Genomic DNA, 20,008 nt, shown 5'->3' on the forward strand with positions numbered 1-20,008 from the left:
AACATAAGAACAATCACCTTTATTTTGGTATATAGAATGAACTGTTGTTTTTTACATGCTGTTCATCGAATTTACTTAAAGTAAATGTTGCAATTAGAATGTAGGTTTGTAGACAACGAATGCACACTTTCAACTTTGCTATGACCGCCATTGTTTTGCTGACCACATTTTAAACTCTGAAGTTTGCATTATGCACCCAGGGCATATGATTTGCAGTGCTATTATGCTGTTGTGACACTAGTTAGGTTGAGATAAACATACAGTACATGAAAAAAACGTTCAGGTGGGAAGCTGCATAGGATAACTCTACAGGAACCACATTCTACTGTATTAACTAGAACTTATGTACGCAGCATGTGTTTTGGAATTATAGCAATGGTCAAGAAGTACTAGAAGGATGTTACTCTTCTGATTTGTTTCTGTAAGAAGTAATTAAAACAGGTTTAGAAATCAACTTAAGGATTGTACTGAAGACTTCACCTGGTGATAATTAGTAGTATTTTATTTTCCTGTTTCCTGTAGTCATTTTAATCATGTTCACAGCCAACAAATATAATTGATAGTAAAATGTTTTAGCATATAAGGAATGTTATACAACTTTGACCAATATTCTTTTTCCCATGTTCACAATTATGTGATGAAAGCATATGATGGTTAATATAATTATGCGATATATTATTCCTCATTAGCAACACTAAATGCAACGTGATTGTTAATAATTTCTGCATTTTCTTTCTTTCTTTGTATGAAACATATGCCTTCTTTATATTGAAAACAATACATTTTAACAATGAAAGAAAAAACAGAGAATACAGTTGTTGTTTTTTTTTTTAACTCTACATTTATACATTACGCACCGCTGCTGTCGTTCTTCAGGTTTACTTTCACAGTGTTAACATGTAGTATGTTAATAAAGTGTCAGATGCTTATCTGATCATTTTCCAGCTTCATTGGGTCTTTCTGCATAGCAGTAATTATAAAACCCAATCATAATTGCCACTAAATGTATAATCTTAGCATGCTCAGTTAGCTTTGTAAATGCATTTATGGTTTATCAAGGTATTATCCTGGTAATTTCACATATTAATTTGCATTTGCTACACTTCGCTGTGCTTTCCAATGCCTTCACAATGATTTACTACACCTTTGCCCTTGTGTTGCACGATGCGTTGTATAATGGAAAAATGTATAAATAGTATCATGAATGCATTTTTATTTAAACAAATTGCTTTCCTTATATTATTATTTTTCTGTTTTTAAACATAAACTGCATTGCAGCCAGGATAAGCTGGAACTCTCCATTTGAAATGTCCATAGAGCTATAAAGGTTTAAATGGTAAAGGTACTTTTACTATGTCTATACTTATATTCCACAGTTTATGACATGACACGAATCAAGGCCATATTATGAACCACAGATAGGCATTGCTGTAATCCCAGTTTAATGAATGAATGCGGTCCCTAATTTAATCAGGTGGGAGTCTCAGAGAGCTTGTTGTATAATCAGGTGTGAAGACCTGTCCTGTCTTAAACAAGGCATACTCGGGGTAGACAGGCCACAGTTGCCTGAAGACACACTGGTTTCATCTGTCACTGATATGTTTGTGATGGCTGCACCCGACAACTCTGCCAAAGACATGAAAGATGTGGGCTCGGCACGTTGTTCAATCTGGAGCTGTTGGTATTTATATTGATTCAAGCAAAGAAAAACTCAACTCAATTTATTGCCATTTTTTAGCAAGTAAAGCAAAGTCAAATTTCCATGAAGTTGCAAAAAAGGTGCTTTAATGTAAGCACATGCATAATATAAATATTGTTTTGGATTTATTAAAACAAAATTCAGTAATTGATATTGATGATGTGTGTTGGAATCTGAATGTCATCTATATGCAGATGATACATGCTTTATATTACAGGACAATCTGGCTCAGACACAATTAAAAAAAGTTTTTTGGACCAAAATTTAAAATTTTGAAACCAGATTTAATCCTTCATTCACTGACTGGAGAGCCTCTTGAGGTGGTGGATAGTTGTAAGTATCTTGGGATCTGAATGGATGTTTTAACTCTCAAAGAAAATAGCTAGAAAAATATGCTTTAAAGTAGAAATCGTGTTATAAAGAGCTGTATTTTTCCTTTGTGCAATTTTTTTTTTAAAAAGTGGATTTAAATGAACACAGCAGCCACATTTGTATTAGAATGCTACCCTCAAACCCATCACTGCCAGTTAATGGCTTCTTTAAATTGGATGTCTCTTAATTGTAGAAGGCAATTAGACTGGATACTTTGTGTGTAAAACTGTAATAGGTTTGTTGCTATAGGTAAATACAGCCAAGTATAGTTTATGATCTAGTCTTGCACTTATCAAGTGCCTTGGAAAAGGTTCTGGGTTTGCCAATCAGCATTTAGCTACAGCGCTCCCTATGGCATGGAATAGTCTGGACAAGAGTATCCGGGATATGATCGAGCATCAGATAAATAACCCATATGTATCAGTTAAACCAAGAATAATGACAAAGATTAAATGTATGGTAATGAGTAGGTTCCAAGAATTATTGAAGTGTAAATGTTTCTGATCCCAGAGTGAATGTATGATGAGATTGTCTTTTAGAGTGATGTTATTTTTAAGGATGTGAAATGACTGCTGTCTGTTTCTGGTCATCTTGCCGGGACACCATTGTAAAAGAGGCCTTGCTCTCAATGGCTTTTTTCCTGGTTAAAGAAAGAATACATACAGATAAAAAAAAAAAAAACACCACACACATTACCCCCCCCCCCCCCCCCCCCTTCCCTTGTTATTAGAGTTAGACGCATTGCAGTTCTTAAATCCTTACCTAAACACAGCCCATAAAAGCAGCGAAACAGAGACCCTTTAATGCCACATGAAATATTATTTCCTCAGAATGACCTCTTACATTCCAAGTCTGGTTATGACCCTCCCAAGGCTATTAAGAATGCTATAATCAAGAACAGCCTGTATTATTTTATATTGTACATATTTGCCACTATTATCTCAAAAGACTGTGCTCCATCTTTCGATTGTTTTTTTTTCCCCCAGATTCTCTCTTCAGTTCCTAACTCTTAATGTTTTTGTGGATTAAAGTACATATCCGAATTTATTTTGTTTTAAATTACAATTTAGGGTTACCACAAATCTTTTCCAATGAAAACAAGTGAGGAAACTGTATGCAAATCCCACTGAATGTCAGCTTTAGTGAATGCCAGTTTGTACATTAGCCCTGCAGTTTACCAAGCTTTAACCAATGTACTGTGCTATACCATTTCCATACCTTTACCACATTTCACAAAAGAAACCTCACACTGAAAGAAGAAATCTCAAAAATGTATATAACTTTTTTGTATTTATTTAGTTCAAGGGAAAAAATATTATACTTCAATAAATACTGCAGAAACACTTACAAATGGACTTCAACATTAAAAAAAAAGTAATGATGCTCAATGGTTAATTTATTATTATTATTTTTTTATAACTTAATTATTTCTTCTTTACATTTAAATACAGAAAGCACTTGCCAGCTAGTTTATAATACTGCCCTTAAGGATACTGATGCACCAATCTGAAAGCATAGTTTAGAATTAAACATCCCCAGTCAAGTGGGGTATTATAAATACAGGAACGATATTGTTATTATCTTCTTGCAAAACAAAACAAAGTGCAACTATGAGAATTGTTACATGTTGAATATTGTCAGGCTTTTTTCTATTCAGTGCCCGGTCTATGCTTTCTAGTCTGATAACCCCAAATAAAACCCTTCAAAAATTAAGTATTATGTAACGATATATTATTAAAATCAGCCCATTTTCTTTTCAACTGGCTTTTAAAACGTGCCATAGGCTGCTGTGCCCTTCAACCAATGGAGTGAAAGACTGAAAAGATACATTTGTTTTGTCAAACTACTGAGCCATACAGATATGCTATTGTTGCACAACAGAGGAAACCATTATATAAGAAATAGAATTTCTGGCCAACAGGTGCAAATGATTCTTTAGTCATTGTACTAGGAAGGATCACCCATTTGTATATAGGCAAATGGCAGCAATGCTGATTGACTTGAGCAATGGGAATGGATGTGTCTAAATATGCACCCATGGTATTACCCTGTAGACTTTAACCCTGAAAGCTCTTTGGGTACATTTAAGTTATCCATGCTTCCATAAAGCACAGTATGATATGATAATTTTTTTTTTCCTTAAAAGCTTGTTGTGTTTTGTCTAGTAAATTGGAAGTGCTTTCAGACATTTTGTGATGGTGCAAAATGTAATTTCCATACAAAACAAATACTTAAGACAACTTTTTCCATATGAAAAGTTGGTTACAAAATGAAGGAGGGGGAACAAAATCAGTTTTAAACCACAGTGATGTTCTGCCATTTGGCATCTCTTTCCCTGGGTCCTGCACCATCGGGCTGCGGAACCTGCACATAGAATCCACTCTGTTGAAGAGCACAGAAGCCTACAGTGTGAGGAATCATCCGATCAGGAGAGAGATGAAGCAAAAGGTTGTGCTTTTCACATTTCCTCCAGGAAGCTATGCTGCTTAGAGAACATCAATCCACACCTCTTCCTGAAGAAATCGGCCATACTTAAATTTTCCTGCTAAACTCCCAAACGGTAAGATATCACCTCCAGAAGCTAGAACAGAATGAGGTCATTTCCTGTTGATGTAGGAAATTGGGTCAGATATGACTGCTCAAGTAAAAGGCAGATATATTTGGAGTGGATTACAAATGACTACTTTTTAGAGTTCATATAACTTTATATTTGAGGCCTTTTAAGGTTTTTTTTGTATTTGGCTTTTTTGTTTTTTCAGAAACCGTGAAGACACTTTTTTTTTCTTCAATTACATCCTTAAAATTCCAGCTCTCTGCTCTGGTTAAGCATATAAAACCACAACTGAGGGTGAAGAATATTCTTTAAAGTGCTGACAGAGCCCTTGTTTCACACCTGTGGGGCAGTGCACCTCATTGAATCTTCACCAGCTACCTTTCTTGTCCATAAAAGTATTGGAATTCCATCCCTCCAGTTCAGATTCCTCACATTACTGTGCAGCTCTTTGCTTTGTCCTTCCTCAATTCTGAGGTGACTGCGGACAGATCTGGCCTGCTTGGCATGTGTGAAATTCTCTTGGTTGCCCTTGTTGACTTGTTGCGTTTGACATTTTTGTTTGTTTTGTTTACACATGCCAGGGTGGCTACATGAAAAATGTCCCTTACGCTGTTCTCCGACTGCAAAGATGAACACTCTATGTATGGTGCTCCAATCTGCTTGGCCATGTTGGAACCCTGGAAGAAGACGGCACAAAAATAGGTTTTAAAAAATGAGGTAAAACGGATGTTCTTAGCAAGCAAATACATAATTTTTTATAAGCTGTACAAACTATAGCTACTGCTTTGCAAGGGAATCTCAAAAAGGTAATTTGAAATACCAATTTTTGTTGCATTAGAATGTTTAGTGCCATTGGACTGCTTCAGAAGTCTTAATATTTTGACACAACTTGCATCACTCAAAATGTTATTTCACAAAAAAAAAAAAAAAAAAAGACACTAAACATTATTATAATGAGTTGTTTCTGACTGCTTTCTTTCAGTTAATCAATAAGAGTATAATGCAGTGTACGAACAATTCCACTATGTTAACTAACTAATTTGTTTCTCATCTTTCCCCTTCAGGCAAGTTGTAATTCAAATCGTTAATGTAAAAATAAAATTACTGCATAACTGAATTCTGATCAAATATAACATTGCCTTCACTTTTTTTAATGGCATGGACCTAAATTTGAATTCCTCACCGTTAAATTAATTTCCAAAAAAAGATAATAAAATAAATAAAAAGAATGAGAATGAAGCAAACCAGATTTAGTTCAAACTTCATATGTCATATGTCAAATTATACAAATTGTGTGATTAAGATTAATTGCACAGGCTGCTTTAGACATGCAGTTTTTCTTCTGCAGATCAATAGCTGCCTCAAAATATTGTTCTTTTTTTGTAGAAGACAACCTGTCAGTGACCATTTGTGAGAGAGATCCTGATAGACTCTCCAAACATTCATTATGTATTGTATTTGACTAAATACAAATGCCTTTGATACATTCAAAATGTACAGTTAAAAAGCCTTAGGTATTTGAAAACTGTCCGATAAGGAGTAATTAATTGAACACGCAGAGATCGTTAACCTTGCTAAGCACTACTGCTAACATACTAAGCAAATAGACATCTTGGGTGTTTAAGTATTTTTTTTAATACACCCATGAAGGAGCAATCCTTAGCTGCTAGAAGAATAATGCTGCATCAATACACCACAGCCATGCATTGAAATTAACCAGTTTGAACTGAACATAAGCCCTGTCTTGCATCAAAAAATATAAAATAAAAAACATCACGTATTAGTAACATCATGTATTTATTTTTAAACCAGAATGTTGTGGCACTAAGTGATCCAGATTTGTACATGCCTGTGTGTATTTTTGGCTTAGTCCTGTCAGATTAGTCAGACAGATGGCAGAAACAACTTGTTTTTATTAGTCATGTAAAATACTGGTGCTGTGAACAGAAAAACAAAAACACATACCTGATCGTACGATACTGGCGTTTGTCTGTGATTGGACAGCTCTACCAATGTGCTGAGAGCGGTGCGGAGATCAGACTTGCACCCCACTAGCAACATTTTAGTATTAGGACAAAACTCTTGGATCTCACCTTTCCACTAAAAAAAATAAAAAATTATATTTTCACATCCCATTAAATCCCAGGACAGCTGGAACCCAGTTGTCAAAACTCCATTTGTGGCAACAGTCATTCTTTTCATGAAATATAGTTTGTATAATTTCAGTATTTGCTGAATTTCAGAGATCTAGCTCAACTTCCTCCTTTATTCACAATGTATTTGCTTGAGATAATTGCAATCTCTAACCCTAAACTGTATGTACCTTCACACAGTACAGTGACCAGACCACAGTGTTAGCAGAAGTGTAGTCACCACTTGGAAAGTTCTTATCAATTAAAAACAAAAACTTGTAATCTATAGTTTAATATGTACATTGTGCTTGACTCCACAGCATAGCATTTGTACTGTGCTTAGTCTGGCAATTGTTTTCACAGGCCAACTGCCGCTCTGACTTAAAAGCTAGGAGGAACCCAACCTGAGGACCTGATAACATATGGGCTAAACATTACAAAACACTGGGAAAAGGATTCCACATTGCGACAGCCACATTTGTGTAGAAAACATGCTTTATATATTATTCCCAGTACTCACCTTCTTCAAGACGCTGTCAAGGGTTTCAGGCCTGCTTATATCAAAGCAAATGAGAACAGCATCAGAGTCCGGGTAGGAGAGAGGCCGCACGTTGTCATAGTAAGGGGACCCTGCGAATGAAAAGCAGACGAGATCGTTTACCTTTTCAGAAGGTTCATTTTCTTGCTTTAACTCTATCCAGATTTGTTTTTTTCAAAAGCAAAGCAGAACTTGATTAAACAAAGTCTAACGGAGTGCTTATCGTGAAACAAAAACATACATTTCTGCTCGATGAGACCACCAATAAGCCACCTGAGGCCAAAAATAACACTTTTCTTGTACAATATCAAAACCCTGAAAAAAAAACTGCTACCATGGCAGGAATGTCCTTCACACCAAGATCTGTAATGAAGTTCCAGCCATTTCCAAGATAAACAGCATATGTATTACAATCTCACATAAAATAATACTACAGTACTATACATCTTCAGATCACCATCGCTGCTGCAGGACAAAGGGAGCTTACTAATTATTTGATAATGCAGTTGGAAACAGTAACCAAAGTGTTTCAAGCACTTCCTTTCTTTTAGAAGCAGTTAATATTTATGGGTTAATAAAATATCTAAATTATAATGTACTAATACTCTCTAGCTGGAAATACCCCCTTGGGCCTTCCATAAACACATACATTTTCCAGCAATCATACAGGGGTACGCAACCTTGCCTTTCCTAGTTCAGGTCTTTGATCCAGTCATGTCCTTCATTATTAAAATGGACCAGGTCTTAAAGTCATTTAATTCTACATATTAAAAACCATTTAGTGGAGGCCCTGTCGAACCACAGCTGTGTGGTGCGGTCTTAATTACACATGAGCTATTGGAGTTAGCTATTTTTTTCAAGAATTACTTAACTACAAAAAACCATTGGTGAGGTATTACAACAAGAACAAGTATTGGTATTTGTTGCCACTGTGTACCGATGGATTTGAGGCTTAAAAAAATAAAATAAAAATTTAATAAAATTGCTTCATTGACCAAAGAGAGAACACTTGTGTTGCTGGTCTTCTGAGAGATTAGAATTAACTATTTTTGACAGAAGCCCATTACCAAATCTAAACATTGAGTGAGCAGCTGCTTGTATTTCACAGCTATTTTATAGTACCGCCTGACAGAAGGTATTGATTATATTTTCAAGTCTATAAGTGCATATCAGTTTTATGTTGAATTTTGGTCAAGTTCAGCTTGTCAAGTGCCATTACTTTATTTAAAATAAGTAAACGCGTGAAATCAAGAAGCAGATTTATGAAAGACAAAAAAAGTAGACTATAAAGTCAGGCATGTTAAATTTATTTTAAAAAGTCTTCTTGACTAGTCAGATATTTCTCCTTGTGGTACACAGATTCCCAGACTGAAATAATTCCAAGATCTGTAGTCTGGAATATGTATAGCATTACATCAAGGTGGAAAGACTGTTCTGTGGAAACTCTGAGTGCTTGTACATATAGAAACAGTGAGGAATCTATGGAATTTAGTTTTTGAAGTAGATGGCCTTTGGGAGTTTGGCAGTTGAAATAAAAGGGGTTTCCCTTCCTTATGCTTGAAAATGAATTCACAGCAGTGCAGAAACAAGAGTTTCCCATCTCTTTGTCTCATTCTTCTTAAAACAGTTGGGGTACTGAGTATTATTAATATAAAAGCAAAATATATATATTGGAAGGCGGCAGCATATAGGAGTTTACAAAAAAAATTCCACAGTGGTAAAAGAGAAAAATCAATTTGAGACAGTAACAATTGATATCCTTATGATGAACATATTCAATGATTGAGGAGATTGGCTCGTTTTTAGTTGGAACCAGTGCTAAGCAGGTAGGTTTGGCCAAGTTATATGAATCACTTGTCAGCAAAAGAGAATTACTCAGGTTTAGAAATGATGTTTAAAAGAAAGCTTCTTTCCAAGGTTTGTGGTTTAGTTTTTCTAAGAAGGAAATGACAAATCGATAAATAAAAACCAAAAAAAAAACAAGTGATTGAAAATTATTTCGTGCTTATCCTGTCCTGTTGGTTTCTTATTAGGGACATTTCCCTCGACACTGGTTCTGCAGCATCCAAGGATACATTAATCAAAAAGGCGAACTGAATCCTTAAGCCTGTTTACCAGCCGTTACAGAGGTCTTTGCTAGTTTTAAGAAAACCCAGATAGGCTGAAATCACTTTTACAAACATCCCCTTGGTTCTGGCAGCCCTGCATTGCCCTTACCATTACTTAAGCAATTAGTGATCTGTGGTATCTAAAGTGGACAGCTGCCACTCACATGCATGAGGTGGAACTACTGATGCCTGAAACAAACGCTGGACAGAGGAGACCTGAAACAAAATGACATGTATTGCCTGTTGGTTGGAGAGTCGTAGTGTCCCCCCTCCTGCCTGCTTTGCTTTTTATTTCAGTAGAATTTAGTATTTTAAATTTTAATTTTTATTCCTCTCAGTGTTTTTTTTTTTTTTTTTTTAAATAAAAACAGGGCCTGACAAAAGTGTCAACAGTTTCTGACATACTTCCACACTCCAATCTGTCAAACTGACAGCATGCCATGAAGTTTCACCGCAGGCCTCTTAGGGAAACGCACCCCTGTCTTTGATTTATGACTTTGTTTTTTTTTTTAAAAACAAGTCTATTAAACTGGACTGGAAGATACCTGCAAAGACATCATCTAGTGTTTTATAACCATTTATTTTCTCAGTTTAAACCTGGTAAGTGTTCCAAAAAATAAATAAATAAATGTAACTTTCAGGTATTAATCACGAATTTCACCAAGGAAGAGAGGAAAGGTACTACACCCAATTCACATTTAACAAGCTCAGAACAGCCCCTTTATACAAAGTTCAAAGTGAAATATCAGACAGGATGTCAATGGTAAACACCAAGCAGTACTGGATCTGACACTCTGGAGAGCATACCTGATGCTTCCAAACCACTTTTAAAATGTATACATGTTAATCATACCATAAAAGGATTCTAAAGTGCTACACCACTCATGTTTATCATACGCAGCCATATGGCTCAGTATTGCGTGCTAGCATCAACCGCTTAAAATAAAAAAACATGCTCTTTTGCTATGGCTGCTAGACACTTGTCAGTATGAGGTTGTTCAGTTTTATGTTTCATTCAATTAAAGGGTCTCGTTTGAACAATGAACAGTAGATGTTTATTGTGTTCTGTGGCTCTCTGATGTAACGGTATCCATTAAGATAACTAACTAAAATTATATATATATATATATATATATATATATATATATATATATATATATATATATATATATATATATATATATATATATATATATATATATATATATATATATATATATATATATATATATATATATATATATATATATATATATTACACACACACACACACACACACACACACATACATACATATATATACACACACTTTAAACTGAAGCCAGACTGAACTAAAAAAAAAAAAAAAAAAAAAAAAAGGTCTCCAGCTGGAACCTGAACCACTTTTCCATTGCATACAGCTTGCATTGAAAAGCTATGAACAAAGAGCCTTGTTTGACAGTGTATTTTATTTTTGGAATTAACCAAAATGTGGATAAGTGAAGATTAAGTAAAATGTGTGTTTAATTCCCCAAGCAAGGCACCTTTCCAGCAGACCCCAGTTGAATTAATTATGCAGTTCTGCTGACACCTGGCATGTTGTGCATATGTCCTTTCATTACTACTTATTTCTTAGAAGACGCCCTTATGCAGGGCAACTTACAATTGTTACAAGTTATCAGAGTACAAAGTATTGTATTTCACAAAAATAAATCACAATACAGAATATCCTACACAGGGTGCCATATAGTCCAGCATGTTGTAGTGTTTACAGATGCTGTTTGAACAGGTGTGTCTTGAGGAAGCGCCAGAAGGTGGTCAGGGACTGAGCAGTCCTGATATCTGTGGGTAGGTCATTCCAATACTGAGGGGCAAGGGTGGAGAAGGAGCGGGCTCTGGAGGTGGGGGAGGGGCACAGCTAGTCTGCCAGAGGTGGAGGAGCGGAGGGGGTGTAGGGAAAAATGACAGTCTGGAGATAGCAGGGAGCAGAATGGTCAAGACAGCGATAGGAGAGTACTAGAGTTTTGAATTGGAAGCGAGCAGTAATAGGGAGCCAGTGCAGAGAGCGGAGTAGCCTGGGAGAAATGGGGAAGACAGAAGACAAGGCGAGCAGCAGAGTTTTGGATGAGCTGGAGTGGACGGGTAGCAGAGGCAGGATGGCCGGCTGGCCAGGAGGGAGTTGCAGTAGTCAAGGAGGAACAGTACCCGGGTCTGAACTAGGAGCTGGGAGGGGGGAGGGGGGGTCAAGGGTGACACCAAGGCTTTTGATGGATGAGGAGTTGCAGAGGGTGGTGGACTCAAACAGAATAGAGATAGATCAGCAGCAGGGGAGGAAGAGGTGGAGGATCTGATTTGGAGAGGTTGAGTTTGAGATGATGCAAGTGCATCCAGGAGGAGATGGTCAATAGACAGGCAGAGATATGGGAGCATATGTTGGAGTCAGAGGTGGAAAAGGAGAGGAAGATCTGGGAATCATCAGCATTGAAGTGATACGAGAAGCCATGGGAGGAGATGAAGGACCCAGGGAGCAGCTCTAGAGAGAAAAAAGGAGCAGCCTTTAATCAACCTCCTCGATGGTAGCCTGGTAGAGGGGAGTGGGGAGGGGGTCCAGATCACACATGGTAGAAAAGGAGGGTAGCATAGTAGGGGGTGCAGAGGGTGGTAGGGAGGGAGTGAGCAGACATGGGTATATGTGGGGAAGGAGGCAAGGTAGTGAAGAGTTTGCAGATGTCTGCGATTTTGGAGAAGGAGACAAAGTCAGTCGAGATGAAGGAGGGTGGAAGGGAGAGAAGTTTACGAGAATTGTTAGTGGAGGACTAAATGATAGAATGGTAGTAGAAGCATTTAGCAGAGGCGAGTGTAGAAGAGAAAGAAGCGAGGAGTGAGCAACACAGATCCAAGGCAGTAGGGAGATTGGTTTTCTTCCATTTCTTAGCTTTACTTTTGAAAGCTTGAGGTCCCAAAGGCATCCATTAATTTAATTACATGCTAATGCTCCAGAAGGTCTACATTTTTGGGGCTTCATTATTTTCTATATTTTAAAAAGATTTTAGGACGTGACATGTTTACTGAGAATAATTCACCACTTTTTTTTTTTTTTAAATCTGCTTAAAAAAAACCCACACATAACACTGAATCTTTTCATAAAAAAGTAGAGTGTATACATTTTACAGTGGTCTGACAATCCAAACAGATCACATTACTATGTAATCCTACAACCCTTACTAAAAGAACCAGTGAAAACTCTAATGTTTACAGTCAATAAATGACAAAATATCAACAGCATTTAAAATGATCAGATACATAGATGTCTGTCTCACCAGCAGGGTTTTTTTTTAAACAGTCACTGTAATGCAGTAACAATAGTTCCATTGTACTGTAAAAGTTGCACCCCTTACGAGTAGTCCATGAAATCTCATCAATGCAGCTTCCATTTACTCAGCAGCGAGTTCTGTAATGAGATACCTAACAATACCTAATCATTGAAAAGAAAACTAATTCAACATCATGTTATGTATGTTCCCCATAAGCATGACTATACTAATTTACTCCAAGGTAACTAAGTTTAGACTAGTGTATAATTATTATAGAGTTATTGTAAAATGTATGAGATTTTATATAAAAAGAATGAGGATTTCATGTTTGTCTTAAAATAAGTTGTTCAAGGAATTTCTAAGATTTAGCAGAACCAGTGCATTTTTCTGTTTTCCTTTAAAAGGGATTGAGGGGTTTATGGGGACTAAAGCAAGTAACTGAACCCCAAACCAGACCCTGCTCTAATGACAATACAGGTCCATTAACCCAGGAGGAGAGAACCGGAGAACAAAGGCATGTGAAAGAGCCTTCTCTAAAAGGGTCAGCAGGCTCCTCAGTGGAGCTGCAGAACATCATTCTGCCCTACAGTCTCCGCTTGCCCGGTGATAAGCAGAAGCAGGAATTGTTTGGACTGGATGTTTGATGGACTCCTCAAAAAGCCTAACTAACAGCTGCTCTACCAACATACACCCAGACCGTTTTCTCACTAAACAGTCACTTAAAACACAATCGCAATGTAATATTCAATATTTGTATTTACCAAAGTTAAAATTATCTAAATGGAGCTATCACTATACAAGAGTGTCACTTCTTTCTTTTATGGTTTAAGAAGCGTCAATTTGACAGGTACAGTCCTTTTTCCATTCAGTGCTAGTGCCATGGCCAACGTTATAGGGCTGCTAAGAGCTTCCTCAGAAGGATAACGTGCAGACATGTCCACACAAATGCAAATTGTTCTGCATCCATCTGTAAAACAGACATTTCTGGATCACCCCAAGCTAAAACTGTAACAGCTACTGAGAACACAAGCCTTTCCCACCACCGACACATATTATAAACCATCAAGCTACAGTAGCACTATCCCAAGGTGCTGAACGACAGCTTCCCAAACTTCTTTTGACTAGAATATTGGGTGTTCTTTTGTTCCCAGCGATATGCAAACACAGGACAAAGATACATGTAAACTGACATGGAAGAAAGGACACACCCGCTGAACCGTTCAACTGAATTTTCACAAAGAATAAATCACGAGTGCTTCTGCAAACAAAAAAAGAAAAGAAAATTTACAATAGAGGAAAGTCAGCCCTCGAATACATTCTTCGCTCTGAGCAGCTGTTCAAAGTTTATCCATTGAAAACAAATGAGTGAATTATCATATTTCTGGACATGTAGGTTGTCGGAGGAATTTGCACAAAGATCTATCCACCCCCCCACTTTTTTTTTTTTTTTTTTTTTTTTTTTTTTTTAATCTTTTACAGTTTGGTTTCAGTTAACTGCATCATAAACATTACCTCCATCCCTATTAACCAGGAAGGGGTAGGCACAGAAAATGGCAGCGAGAATGAGAAACCAAGTGGGGTTGATGGTCCCATCCAACACTTTAAGTGGCATAAAGTGTTGGAACACAAGAGGTACCATCTCATGAAATGGTCACGCAGATTAGTTGTGTTACTGGAATATCCCAAACATTACTTTCTTTACTTTACTTTCTCACAGTCTTGCTTTAGAAAATTGCCAAGCATCAGAAGGCATTGTATTTGTACCTTGGTCGATACAGTACTTAATTCTAACACAACGCTCTTCACTTGCTCTGCTACTTTGAAGACTCCTGCACAGATGCAATCCCATCAGTAAACACTCACAGGGGGTGGGGCAGGAGGGAGAAGGCGAGTTCAATCGCATGCAGATTCAGCGAGTCTGACCTGAGGTCTGTGCTTAATGCAAAAGAGAATTGCCTATTCCAAATTTAATTTAAAAAATAAATAAATAAATTAAAAAAATAAACTTTTGCTTAAACCCTTTACACAAAAATGATGCACAGGTTTGACAGTTGTCCAATGAAAGATACATACATTGATTGCCTCAGTCTTAAATAAACCTGCCTTAAGTTGAAGGCTACCTTGCTACCTTGGCATTTAAATGATAGTGTAATTGATTGGTTGAAAGGTTTATTGCTGGTCCAGTTGACCCAACAAGTAATGGGAATAGATTATCAGAAAAACAGTAGCTGGGGCAGACCATAATGGAGACCAAGTTACAGATCAAGGTCGAACCGAATTAGCTGCCCTTTCCTTTGGGGTTGATTTGGGGTTTTATTAACCCAAAGTGGAAGTGGAATTTACTTTATTTGACTTTTAGATAGCAGTTCAAGTCTAGATAAAGAATAGCACAGTAAAAAAAAAAATAAAGTCATTGGACTCCTCCTATAACAAATCCTACACTTTAAAGACACTCTCCGAAAGGCAGGTTTGGTTAAGCGCAGGAAATGCCTGTTTTGAAGAATGAAGCGCCTTTAATGGCTTGATGCGCTCGGGCAAGAACAGCAATTAACTGACAGACGTCTGCTGGCCTGCCCTCCAGGCCGCCATGGACCCCAGCTGTACATGTCCGCTTACAAGCAGGTTAGATGGCTGAAAGCAATTCAGCCAATTATGGGAAGTCCGGCAATTTTGGCAACAGCTGTTAATTATTGCCAGACCTTGGTAAACTGATTCTGTTGGGGTTTATAGTTTCAAACAAGGCAAATTGAAAAGCCTGAAATATTTACTCTACTGATTAGAATCTGGCTTTTTTTTTTTTTTTTTTTTTTTTTTAAACTGTAATTTGAAAGAACTAAAAAGCAGCTTTGCCTTTTATGATTTGCAGAGGGGAACAAAAAAAAAAAAAACATTGAACATGTGCCCTAGCTATATCAAGCATGCTCACCTCCCAAGCAAGGGAATACAGCACACAAATCAAACATCTTAATCCTATGCAGTGCTAGTATAATGTGTATGCATTGTCATCTAGCCTAGCTCCAAAAAAGTACAGAGCTAGAAGCTGATACAAGATATAATCCGATCCAGCTTGCCTGCAAGAATTTGTATGCATCCCTCTGAATGGAGTGTTTCAGCTTGTAAATGTATTTGGTTGTTTTTTTTTTTATATTTATATATAATTCTAATGCTACCGATACAGATTTAACAGGGCATTTGCATTGCAATGATCAGCGGGATCCTCCTCTGTATCTGTTGACTGAGTCTTGGGGTGGGGTGGGAGAGAGAAGAGCAATTTGCTGCTGTTGCCTAACTGTGCACTCAATCACATTCATTACCCACATGCCAGCAACACAACCTCAGCTAGTTTCGGATCTTAAATAAAAGGCAGATCCCAGAAGTGGAAAACTGTTACAGAAGTATTGCACTGAAGTTTGCCAACCCTCCTGAACCAAAATTTCATGACTATAGATATTGCTCCTTGTGGACTAGGTCCTGCTTTTATTGTGCTCTGCAGAGTTTCAAATTGGTCGGCCCTTTTTAAACAACTTAAAATGATGAATAGTCCGAAATCGAAATACCCCATTACAGTATTACTGCCATAAGTGCAGTGCTTCATTAACTCTGAATGCAGTATAACAGTAGTAATGCAATTCATATTACTGCATCCAACATATAACTTATATTTATCTCATTACAAACAATGTATGCATTGCATGAATGGGTGGCGTTACATAAAGTACTACACTGATATATCCAGTGCTTAGATTTAATACATGGGCAATTATCAAAAAACTGTGTAGGACTGTCCCTATCAACGCTTATTGTGTGTGTGTGTGTGTGTGTGTGTGTATGTGAGGATATATATATATATATATATATATATATATATATATATATATATATATATATATATATATATATATATATATATATATATATATATATATATATATATATATATATATATATAGCATCTCATTTTTCCGGTTAACATTTTGCTGCAAGACTGGGCTAACATATACCAAATGATGTAGACTACAGTAGTGTGAGTAGACGTTTGGAAAATACAATACATAATGGATGTGTACAGACGTCATAAGGCAGTGGTACATGCAAGAGTTAGTATTACGGTAACATTGCATCCTGAAGATAGGCTACAACTAACTAGACTGGAATGTCATTACTCTGGCACAGAAGTGTTTGGGCGAGTTTGTTGTTGTCTTACCTGAAGTGTCCCAGAGACTCAGTTCAATTCTCTGAGTGTCGATTTCAAAACTGGCAGTGTAATTCTCGAACACTGTAGGGACGTAGTTCTAAACGAAAAGGAAAGCACATTTGAGTACCGTCCTTTGAAATAAATAACGGCAGTAACACAGTAAAGAGAAGCAATGTAACAGTCAGACAGAAGCCTAAAATACGACTATATTAGCCCGGCAACTCGTAAAATACATTCTCAAAAGCAAGGGACCTTGTACACTGCCGATGAATTACATTTCTATCAGACACATGACATAATATTGCAACTATAGATTTCGGTCTACCAAAAAATAATAATAATAATAATAATAATAATAATAACATTAATAATAATAATAATAATAATAATAATAATAATAATAATAATAATAATAATAATAATAATATGAAGAAGAACGAAATAGACAAAGCAACACAAGTTCGAAATAATACATAATACAAAGCCAGGTTACTGTATGCTATATGATCATATATGAAATACATCTTTAATTATTTTTTTTAATCCATAGTAGGGCAAAGAAAACGGGGTTTCTTCGCAGGTGAAAAGAAGTTTGCGTATTATTATTGTTCCAAATTAGGCGATGCCAAAATCCACAACATACCTCAGGAAAGCAGTCCTTAGCAAACACGTGAAGTAAAGCAGTTTTTCCACACTGGCTATCTCCCACCACTACTATTTTACACTTTACACTCTGGTTAGGATCCATCCCGGATGTATTAAATAGTTTCTGGCTTTGTCTTCTTTCCTTCATTGATTTTATTTTCTAAATCGTCCTTGAAACCAACAAACTATTACGATACCAAAACAGTTTGAAATCTCCTAGACGATGAATCAAGGCAATTGTTCTTAGTAATTTCCCTTCTATAGTACGTTTGCCGGTTTATATACGACACTGTAAACCAATCCCTTTCTTTCGCATTCCAAGCACACACAGGGCCAGCCTACTTTTCCAAATATGGCAACAGGCGGACTTAATGAGAGGCACTGCAGACAAAAAGCGCCCCCTAGCAATACTTTAGGTAAATACCGAGCAAATTAGATCACTTTGGTATCGTGGTTGAAATACTGTCTGAACAATGCTGTCTGAACAATGCATACAACTTTGGAAGTGCTTGACCTTACCATGCGTTGTAAAATTAAACAAAAATCATTTGGTTCAGTGCAAGTCAGGGAATATCAATACACATTTCTGGGGAATGACAAAAAAGCAAGCATGTATGTGGGTACACACATGATGCTACACTTCTGTGACTTGAATATTAGTCTTTGCTCATAAAGGAGCACTGACAGAGGAATTATTTTTGTGAGCGCAAAATTCAATAACTTTTTTTTTTTCAAAGAAATAGGAATTTAAAGGAGCACAGAGCAGACTCGCCCTGTTATGGTTCTTCCGTTTATCACATATGAATTGTTGTTTGTTTGTCACTTACAACAGCGCCTCACCCAAAAGACGGATCACAAGGAGGTTTTAGGACTTGCTCAAGGTCACACAGTCAGTCAATCAACGAGTGAGCCGGTTTTAAACCAGGGACCTCCTGGTTACAAGCTCTTTTCTTTAATCACCACACCACGCAGCCTCCTATGTATATAGTAAGATTGTCATTATTTCCATAACGTTGTCCATGCATGTGCATAATAACCAAGGGGACCAAGAATCTGTGACATTAGGCTAATATTCGGTAACACAGCTGAAGGCAAATACTTCATTAAAATGTAAATTACTTGTTGTCCTATTTGACTTATTGTCTTTCTGGGGTGGGGGGGGTGGGGGGCCCAGACTGGCATCATCGAACCAGGCCCTAGCACCCTTGGCCCGACACTGTGTCAGTTAAACAGCTATATTACTGTGATTCAATAAAATGAAGTGCTTACAGAATTTTCTCTTTTTAAGTGGTCAGATTTAACTGACCTGAGAGGACAAGCCACTCCCCTCATACACGGGTGGCTGAGTTAAATTAAGAATCAATGAATCAATGACCCTGGCCACATTCTCACATGTCAATTGATCAATGACCCTGGCCACATTCTCACATGTCTTCAATTCCTCTCCAATCAGATCAGACATAACATTCACATCTGACATGCCTGCCTGTTGGAGAGGAAATAAAGAAGAAAATACAGCATCTAACCATGATCCCTACTCCAATATATAATACATACAATATTTACAGAGCTTTACAATTTGCAGGGTCTTATTCCTGCCACGGAAAGATTTGTGGAACATAATATATAAGCTTGCTGTTGTTTAGTGTCTTATAACAGTTTAATTGGTCAATTTCTTGGCATATTACATTTAGTATTTTGTGCTGCCTGCTGAAATCCAAAGGAAAGATCCTTGCAAGCAAAGTATTCATAATGACTTGGCCTGTAGGCTTTTGCTTTGGTTGTCATAGCAATGCAATATTAATGTTGATGCTATGCGTGGAGAGTTGATATCTGCAGGCATTTGGCCCAGCTCTCCCACCAGCAACCTCCAGTCAGAGAAGGGCAGGAAGAGGTGTTAACATCGTGGATAAATGTACATCTGTCCTCCTAAGGGGACATGCTTGCATGAGACAAATGAAGCAGAATCAGCAGATTTTTTATGGTTTAACACCTCATTCTCTGCAATTCACATGAACAACAAAATCTTCATCCGACTGTGCTAATTGACGTTGGTCTGAACAAATGTTGGTTTAAAAGTGGGGATGTTGCATTGAGCTTGTGTTTTGTTTTTTTTTAGGCCGGTGACAGCATGGTGATATATTCTAATCACAGACCCTATCATAGTTGAGTTAATGCAGTTCAATTTAAATAATGTAGTTCTTTGGGTGTGGTCTCAACCTAGGTGGCCAATGAACAAAATCCTATTCCTTGGGAATTCTGACGATTGGCCTTCTTTTTGGTCACTTGTTTTCAAAAGAAATTTAGAGATATTTACCTTTGAATAAGTAGTGCATGCAATATTTATAATATGAATATTAATCTAAACAATAAAGATTTTTAAACATTGACAGCACTTAAAAGCATTGGGACACAGGGGGTGGGATTTTCAAAAGGTCGTAAATGATAACTCCAGTGTTAAACAAGAAATTG

General features: G+C 37.0%; 1 protein-coding gene across 1 annotated transcript; it reads right to left on the reverse strand.

Moving 5' to 3' along the window:
- Positions 1-3,393: 3,393 nt before the first annotated feature.
- LOC121322334 (rho-related GTP-binding protein RhoE-like) lies at positions 3,394-17,692 on the reverse strand. Its single transcript, XM_041262157.1, has 5 exons — positions 17,535-17,692; positions 16,901-16,988; positions 7,278-7,387; positions 6,591-6,725; positions 3,394-5,302 (listed from the first exon to the last, which is right to left on the reverse strand). The coding sequence occupies exons 1-5, from the start codon at positions 17,682-17,684 to the stop codon at positions 5,054-5,056; spliced, it is 732 nt and encodes a 243-aa protein (XP_041118091.1). The 5' UTR covers positions 17,685-17,692; the 3' UTR covers positions 3,394-5,053.
- Between the last annotated feature and the right edge of the window lie 2,316 nt (positions 17,693-20,008).

Source organism: Polyodon spathula, chromosome 10, assembly GCF_017654505.1.
Source record: "Polyodon spathula isolate WHYD16114869_AA chromosome 10, ASM1765450v1, whole genome shotgun sequence".
NCBI classification, from domain to species: domain Eukaryota; kingdom Metazoa; phylum Chordata; class Actinopteri; order Acipenseriformes; family Polyodontidae; genus Polyodon; species Polyodon spathula.